This window comes from Tachysurus fulvidraco, chromosome 8 (assembly GCF_022655615.1).
Source record: "Tachysurus fulvidraco isolate hzauxx_2018 chromosome 8, HZAU_PFXX_2.0, whole genome shotgun sequence".
NCBI classification, from domain to species: Eukaryota; Metazoa; Chordata; class Actinopteri; order Siluriformes; family Bagridae; genus Tachysurus; species Tachysurus fulvidraco.
Window position 1 is genome coordinate 10,046,132 of NC_062525.1, and position 9,291 is coordinate 10,055,422.

Below are 9,291 nucleotides of genomic sequence, written 5' to 3' on the forward strand. Positions count from 1 at the left end.
TATACAAATATTATGCAATAAAGTAATCACAAAAAAAGATCACATACAACAAATACACAAAAATCACCACAACTTTAGCAATGAGACATAATGCACATGGAAGCAGTTGGACAGAGGCACAGTGAGATAGTGACGTATCAAATGAGGTGAAGGAGAGGAAATGGCATAAATCCAAATATTGCCTGGATGGATTAAAAAATAGCAAAAGCTAAAGAGAGTTATAAACATTACAGACCATTTTATGCTAGTTTAACTTGAAAATGATTGATCGTAAGATTAACTTTTATCTTTAAATTTCAAATTTTAATCAGAGTTTAAGGTTTTTATGGAACATCTGATGAGCCATTTTTACAAATAATTACTATTAGCTCCAAACTCTTTTCACTGTAATCCATGTTGGTCCATCTCCATAATCTGGATAATCCTGGTCTTCACAAACGTCTGGACTTCTAGACATGAGCAGAACTTAACTTTGCAGAGTGGAAGATGTTCTGGATCATAGTTGTCCACTAAACTGTAACAAATGTATTTCAAGTTCTTTTTAAATATTTTAACACACTATCATCACTCACCAAAATAGAGACTGTGATAAGTTCTACAATATACTTTATTACAGGACCTCGGTGTGAACAGCTTTGAGCAATTGTGCATCAATTTTGCGAATGAGCAGATCCAACAATTTATGAACAAATCACTTGTGTCACAGGAACAGGTCAGTATGGGTACATTGTAGGTTTATTCATTTAACATATTCAGTTAAAATGAACTAAAAATAGAACTTTACAACATCATGAGACAACTGATGAGTTTTACTAGTAAAATGTTGTCTGTATATCCATTGTACTGTTTTTTTCCTTGCTCCATCTGGTTGGCTTTGTGTTTCAGGAGGAATACAACTCGGAGCAGATCCCATGGTCCCATCCTGTGACCCTACAGAATTTCCATCCATGTCTGGAGCTCATTTCCGCTCGGCCGTATGGCATCCTCCGCATCCTGGATGACCAAACCTGTCTGCCGCAGGTACAGTAGTTACACATCTTGTCCTTGTTGTCTTTCTGGTGGATCTCAGTGTTGTTATTCATCAGACCAGTGTCTACTGTCTTGCAGGGAAGCCAGATTTATAATATTCAGCCACAGTGTAGCATAATCATTAAATTCATGCTGTGTGACACACAAATATGTTTTTAAATGAACCCTGACCATGTTAATGATTTTTCAATGTGAAGTTTTCATTTGAATTTTCATATTCTTCATACAGTGATTCACATACTGCAGCAATTCGTATTTTTAACCCACTTTTAGGATTAACACACACACACACACACACACTCACATCATATGTTAGATTGATAACAATTTATATAATACAAACGGCTGCAGAATTTCAGACAATGGACACAGTGGGATGTTTTGGGGTTTGGATAGTGGATGGTGGCTGAATAGGGCTGTGGAAAACACACAATTCATTTTCAACCATAAATCTGGCTCTATATTTGTTTTTGTTTTTGACATGAAATTGTTCTGTGTCTACTCAGCAGTCCAGCTCTAACAGATTGTTGATCCCATTGTGACAATCAGCGGGTAATTAGTTTTATCATGTCGCCAATAGGTGATGCCATAAGGAGATTAGTTTATGCAGTACACTTGTCCAAAATAAAGGTTTTACCCTCAATTCCCATAACCAGCCCCCCTGACACCCCATCACCACCACCACTAGCTGTACTTTAAGACATAAGTACAGGGTCATTCTTACATGACATAAAGCAGTTAAAACTGTCAGAAGTGTACAACATGGTACTATATGTAAGAAATACCAAGACTTATTTATTTAAGAATGTTTTTACACTATTTCTATCCGTTTATAGTTGCATTTTATGTTATGGAATGTCTGTGGAACAAGTTAGCTCTTGTTATCACTTATGTTATAACAGCTATAAATAGCTGTGTTATAATCAGAAAGAGCAAACCATTTAAAATCCACAATCTAGGACTGAGTGAATTCAGGAGAGTTTGATTGTCTTTCTTTTTTCTTCACACTTTTTTTCCTCATTGTGTCAGGCTACAGACCACACCTTTCTGCAGAAATGTCACTATCACCATGGCAACAGTCCCTACTATGCCAAGCCCAAGATTCCTTTGCCGGTTTTTACTGTGTATCACTATGCAGGAGCTGTTACTTACCAGGCAAGCAGCCAACTTCATAGTAAAATGAGTTTTTTTTCTTTGACGTAGATTTAATTATTCACCTAGTCATGACCACACCTTCAGTTAACTGTTACGATATTGTGTTCACATATAAAGTAATGACACAGAAGTGTAACTTTTTTTTTATCTCCTTCGACAGGTTCACAACTTTCTAAATAAAAACCATGACCAGTTTCGTGCAGAGGTATTAGAGCTCTTTGCACGTAGTAGATTACAGGTAGAGTCTCAATTACATTGTATTTTGCCTTCTTATTCACTAAAATAATCAATAGCCATACGGAAGTTCCTCTGGACTTGTATGTGTGTATGCGGTGTGTGCAGATGGTGTCAGGTCTGTTCCGTAAAGTGCAGGAACATTACATCCACCAGAAACAGCTGCGTCCCCGAGGGAGAGGAAATCGGCACCAGGCCTCAACTGTAGCTGCACACTTTCAACAATCACTCACCGAACTCATCACACGGCTGGACAGGTCTTCAAAAACTCATCACTATTATACTTTGGTGTTTTTAGTGACCTGTGCTGTATTCTGCTGACCTTAAAATAGTGACCATAGATCAAATACAAAAATAGGTTTCTTTTTTTAAAGGTATTAGATTATAGATTTGCTGTTGTGTGTGTGACTGACAGAATAGCTGTTGGTAATTTCATGACCGTGAGTTACGCTGCAGAGTAAAAAGTGCTTCTATTTCAGGTGCAAAAATACGTTTATCCGATGTTTTAAGCCAAACTATGTAAAGGTAAACACTTTCAGCCTACTGTATAACGACAAATGAAATGACCTTAAGTCATAAAATGCTGCTCGATTGTATTTACGTACAAAATATTTTGTTTTATTTCTTCAAATTGCCTTAGCTCCCTGGAATATTTGATGTGGAGTACATCACCACACAGCTAAAGCATGGAGGAATCCTAGAGACAATACAAATTAGAAAACAGGGATTTCCTATTCGTATCTCATTCAAGGATTTTATGGACAGGTACTGAATTTATTGTTAATGTTACATCATTTCATTCAAATATGGTTGTGTATTTATTAAGCATGCATCTGTCTCTCACATTCACTAATGCTAGATATGGTGTGCTGTTAGTACAGCGGGACGTAAACCTCTCTGATAAAGAACAGGTCATCTTCTTGCTGGAGACTGTTGGTGCTGAGGACACTCAGTATCAATTAGGACTGAGCAAGGTACAGCAAAATGGAGCATTTCTGCTAGGACAGACTCATATATCTATTGTCTAAAGACAATTAAAATAAATGAATGTTGTTTCTCAGGTGTTTATGAAAGAATTACTGTATCAGCAAGTTGAGCAGAAATGGATTAGCACTCAGACCTGGGCAGCCATCACCATTCAGAGGAACATCCGTGGCTTTATCTGTAGACGCAACTTCCGCTTCTTCAAGCAGAAAGCCATTATAATCCAGTCCCACATCAGAGGTCACCAGACCAGGTCAGATCTGAGAGCCCAGCCAAATGGAAAGCTGGAGTTAACAACAGACATTGACTAAAATTCTTGTGATTTAAATTGAGATACTGAAGAATACTGTAATATTACGGCGGGGAATGGCATTGTGTACCATTGTCTTAATTGTTTCTCACATACATATGCTTAAACTGATAATATATATATTATATTATATATATATATTATAATATATATATATATATATATATATATATATATATATATATATATATATATATTATAAATATACGATAGGGATATTTGGATCAGAAATTTTTGAATAATATATATATATATATATATATATATATATATATATATATATATATTATTCAAAAATTTCTGATCCAAATATCCCTATCGTATTTGAGTTATGGTCTGGAAAAGAGTTTAACCAATGCTGTAGTACTGTAAATCAGTCTACCTTTTTCAAGAGGTTATGATCAAGTTGTTGGAGGATTATGCAGTATAAAGAAATGGACATAAGCCTAATTATCACATATTGTCAAAGTGTCCTTGAGAACAGAGTGAATTTTTTAATGCGGTTTACTTCTTTTTAACATTTATGGCAACCAAATGTGAAATCTCGACTAGTTGAGATACATGCAAATGTATTAAAAGAAATACAGATATCTTATGAGGAGAGTTAACTCTTATGTATTGACTCTTATTTACAGGAAGTATTATAAGAAGCTGAAGCAATCCTTTACCCAATTCTGGGCAGCTATTATGATTACTAGAGATACGATCAAGAGGCGAAAGTGGAGGGTAGGTTCATAATAAGCACTCTCTGTTTGTCCTTTGTGTCTGTCTCTCCTCTCTCTCTCTCTCTCTCTCTCTCTCTCTCTCTCTCTCTCTCCTCTCTCTCTTCTCTCTTTCTCTCTCTCTTCTCTCTCTCTCCCTTCTATCTTTCTGTCTCTAGCCTATGTCACAGAAATGACTCTTACTGGGCTGTTCAGTATTTTTCCCATTGCTAGGCAACCAGAACCATTTTATTACTCAAATAGTGTTATAAACTGTAACCTCACCCAACAGTCACGTTTTCTCCACAGCTGGGGCAAAGTATAAATTTGTCATCACCTCCCACAAATCTTCCTTAACTATCAATTTGTTAAATATCAAATCTGTAAATGGATAAACATTTACCGCATTTCTAGAACACAAATCCAACAAAATTAAGCACCCACTAAGTGAAAGAAGCCTTGAAGGATTCAGGGCTGTAAAGAAAGTAAACTGTGGGCCTGAACATGTCTTAATGCACAGACTGCACAGTGTAAACATTTCTCAGTGACCTGGCCCAGTATCGCACTGTCTTTTTATCTAGGTGAGTTGTGAGACTGATGATCTTAATATTTATATGTATTATTAATTCATGTTCATATAATATTTATTGATATGATTTATTGATATGGCCATATTTGTGTATAGTCAAGGCATTATTAGTTTAGGTAATTTATTTCTTACTTGTTACATTGGATCCCAATAGTTTAAATGTCACTTATACAAATAATAATAATAATAATAATAATAATAATAATAATAATAATAAATACATAGATAGATAGATAGATAGATAGATAGATAGATAGATAGATAGATAGATAGATAGATAGATAGATAGATAGATAGATAGATAATGTACCAAGTATTATTAATTAAAATAAAAATAAAAAAGTACCAAGTATTATTAATTTTAAAAATAAATAAATAAATAAAAATGGAGTGCGCCAGGAGTACTGTTAAAGCATAGGTAATTTTTTTCTTGTCTTTATGCCCTTTCATCTTTGCTCCCAATAAGCTCGCTCTCTCTTTCTCTCTTTTGCTCTTTCACTTTAACACACACACCTCTGCTGTTTGGACTTCAAACCCTCTCTTTTAGTGAGATATTAAGATCTCTTCTCGGCTGGCGGCTTCTCGTGTTATACCATTTCTTTAGGTATGTTCTGTTTCATCTCATCTGGAGCTTAGATTCCATTTATCCGGTTTGTGTACAGTATCATGAAATGTTAATAGAATTATATAGAGAGAAGAGAGAGTAAAGGAGAGTCGAGACGGGAGTCAGAGAAATGTATCCAACATTCGTAGTTGTTTGTGTTGTCATAGAAGGGTTGAATTTTTCTATAATGAGCATCTGAAATGATCTCAAACGGAAACAGTAGATTTCTATTTAGATTTTTATTAATTTTCCATCATCCCATTGTCATTGCTTATCACTTTAATTTAGATTGAGCCGTGTCCTGTAGTATTTCACTGCGTAATATTATGATTGCGGATTTTTGCTGTTTACTTTTGTTATCATTTTTTGCTGAGAGCAGTTAAGAAAATTTGATTTTATTACAGTGCTGATTGGTTTATGATAAATACTGTGGTAACTCAGGGGTTACAGTGTTGGACAACCTAGCTGAAGGTTGTGAAACCCAGGACAATCAAGCTGTCACTTCTGGGACCTTGATCGAGATGCTTAACCCTAAGTTATTCAGAATAAATGTAGGTCGTTCTGGATATAGGTGTCTGCCGTTAATGTTGGTTAATGTTAAGAATATATTCCAAGGTCTCCTGCCTGGAGAGTGAGCTTGGAGATTTCATGCTCTTCATTAGTTTCCTACATATCCAGGAATAAATATATCACATAAAACCTGTGATAAACACAGTGACGGAAACTGTGACGGATATTCTGATGGACACTAGTCCATAGATTAGGTGGTTTGATTAGGGTTGGCCTTGTGGACTCGTTTGTCATTTGACTAGGCTTTTTGGGGTGGGGCAAGAGTAATGCAGGGATATAAAAGCAGCTCTATTTCTAAGAATAGCACAGTGGAGAGTACAGGTAACGAAACGAACCTGAGAGATGAAACGATAAAACACAATAGAGACAAGACAAAGTTGACTCAAATAAAAAGGATTTGGTTTCTCTTAACAAAGCCTTTGTGTGTTTAATAGCTAGTATAATAGTGGCTTTGCTTTGATCTTACAGGAACGCAACAAGAGAACCAGAGAAAAACAGGTGGTCAAATCCCAGTCTACTAAATCGGGGATGGTATGATTCTTTTCTTCTTAGCTTTATGTAATATTCAAGTAATTGTTCAGGTATTGCCATGCTAGTGTGTCTTTTACTCTGTATTTTAGGATGTGGGAATGCTGGAAATCCCAGCTGAGTTATCAGCTCGATTGCGTAGTGCAACAGGTACAAGATATTAATTTGTTATTCGTGTATAGAATACAGTCCATTATTCAGGAAATTTCTTTTCATTCTTTTTATTTCTGTCACCGGATTTAATAGGCCGTCCACATGGGTCAGGGGTCACAGAGGTAGCTCCACCGCAGGTCAAAGCTGAGCATCGCCTCTCCTTGCCTCCTGATATTGACAGCTACCCATTCTCCCGATACGCCAACACAGTTCTCAAGGTATGCCGTTTACATAAATACACTCTTACACATTCTGGGTCATTCTTACATGCACATGTAGATATTAATATAATTGTTAATTGCACCTATTTTGGTACTTCTAATAATTGTTGCTATGTAGATTAGGGATTAGATGCTCATACTTTGCTCTGTTGCAGGATGGATGGTGCCAGGCTCAGGGTCTTTCCCTACAGAGACCCCTCACCTCTCTGGAGGCGGGGGATTCCCGCATCGCTCTGGAGATATACAAACTGGTCAGTGAAGAAATTGTGTCACAGTTTCTTTCTTTTGTATATAAATTTTTTAAATAATGCATCTGCAATGATAGCATCTGCTTGTGTATTTTAGAATCCAGTTGTGTAAAACTGTACGTTTGTTATTTCGTTGTGTAAAGACCACCTCTTTAACTTAACTTGTCACCAAATATTAACGAAAAACTTTTATTTCTGTCAAATGACCTAAACAAGGAATATTTCCAAGTGAACCAAGGAACAATCTAAATATACTGTAGTTGGAGAAGCCCAAATAGCTCTAATTAGCCACATACAACACGTGACACATTTATGTTTTATGGTATATAATAGTGCTATTTATAGATTTAAGAGATTTGCCTTCTAAGTGCATCTGCTTTTAATAAAACTCTCATTTAAGTCTGCTTTTGAACCTGAGACCAGCAGTAAATGTGTTCTACAACAATTTAGGTTAGAAATATTATATTTCTGTTTGAGCTGAAGCAAGAAAAATGATTAGACTCTAATGAAACATATAAATTAATTAAGCATCTACAAATACACACAAGATGACTGTAAACAACATTATGTTATTTTATCACTTTGATATTAATAAGTGAACTCTAATCAAATATTGTTATGAAAAACACACTTTGCTGAGCCAACAGCACTCCCTCAGGTTTCTAAAGAGAAACACAGGAGCTGATTTGTACATAGTTGTACATATATCACAGCAGTACAGGTAAATGAATCACGTTTTAGAATCACACGGCTGTCTGCCAAGTTACATCCTGCACCTGCTCCATCATGAAACATATTCATGAAACCATAACAAGGATACATCATCCTCATCACCTGTACCAATACCACCATCCTGTGCTATAATTACAAAGAAAAAAATCAATGAATCATGAATAGCGACTGAATTTTTTTTCTTTCTCTCTAGATTATACGCTTCTGTGGAGACTCGGAGATGACTGGATGGCAGGAGCAGATGTTAGGGAATTACATAGTGGAGAAAGGCCAAAGCAGACCTTCACTCAGGGATGAGATCTTGGCTCAGCTCGTCTATCATACATGGGGTTGTGAGGATGTGGAGCGCTCACTGAGAAGCTGGTTTCTCCTGGCCTCCTGTCTCAGTGCCTTCACACCATCTCCTTTACTGGATAAAACTCTGCTCAAGTATGTGCACCAGCCTGAAGTATGACAGTAATGTAGGACATCATAAAAGTGTGTGATGTTTACTTACTGTAGAATGTTGATATGCTTTTATGTGCCATTTTGCAAGTACTGAAGTGCTGGTGTAATAACTAACAAAGTAGGATCATGACGCCTTCATCACTTTTAACAATATTTCTTGTTAGAAACAGCTAATGTATGATGCCAGTCAAACCTATGATTTACATAGTCCTCACTCTCAGATACTATTGGTTTTCTAAAGGAGTGTTTTGGTTTTTTTAGAAAGTCGTTGTTACTAGATAGCGTCAGTGTTAGAAAACTTTGAAAGTTGTTTTTTTTTTCAGTAAAATTAAATGAAAAAAATTACATTTACCGCATTTAAATAAAAAAAAAACAACTATTACAACAGTTTCAACAAGCTTCTCCATATTATTGATTATACTGCATGCTCCTTCATTATTATTAGTAATAGATTATGTGTGTTAATTATTATTAATAAACGTATTGATATAAACCGGTGATTTTCTTTACATACAGCACTCCTTAACACCTTCTGATCAATCAGATTTGAGAATTCGACAGCGTTGTGATATAAAATGGTTAATACATGCCATGGTGTTAAAAAAAACTTTTAAATGGTAGTGAATATTCAAAAACAGTTACCAAACATATGTTAAATTAAAACACGCTTTTATTATCTTTTTTTAAACCATCGTTATCAGCCTATCGACACGTTTTCCTCTATCTGTCAGGTATGTGTCCGACCAGGGTCCAGGAGAATATCGCTCTCTGTGTCAGCATAAACTT

At 35.7% G+C, this 9,291-nt stretch overlaps 1 protein-coding gene across 2 annotated transcripts in view; it reads left to right on the top strand.

Moving 5' to 3' along the window:
* Window positions 1–5,468: 5,468 nt before the first annotated feature.
* The window catches only part of myo15b (myosin XVB), a 22,552-nt gene continuing 18,729 nt past the window's right edge, over window positions 5,469–9,291 (top strand). For both annotated transcript variants that reach the window (XM_027177718.2, XM_047817848.1), the window contains exons 1-7: window positions 5,469–5,606; window positions 6,645–6,707; window positions 6,797–6,854; window positions 6,951–7,075; window positions 7,234–7,329; window positions 8,252–8,487; window positions 9,237–9,291. The exon at window positions 9,237–9,291 is cut by the window's right edge and continues 115 nt beyond it. In XM_027177718.2, the coding sequence (XP_027033519.2) occupies window positions 6,705–6,707; window positions 6,797–6,854; window positions 6,951–7,075; window positions 7,234–7,329; window positions 8,252–8,487; window positions 9,237–9,291 (573 nt within the window). In that variant the 5' untranslated portion in view covers window positions 5,469–5,606; window positions 6,645–6,704. The remainder of the gene's footprint in view (window positions 5,607–6,644; window positions 6,708–6,796; window positions 6,855–6,950; window positions 7,076–7,233; window positions 7,330–8,251; window positions 8,488–9,236) is intronic.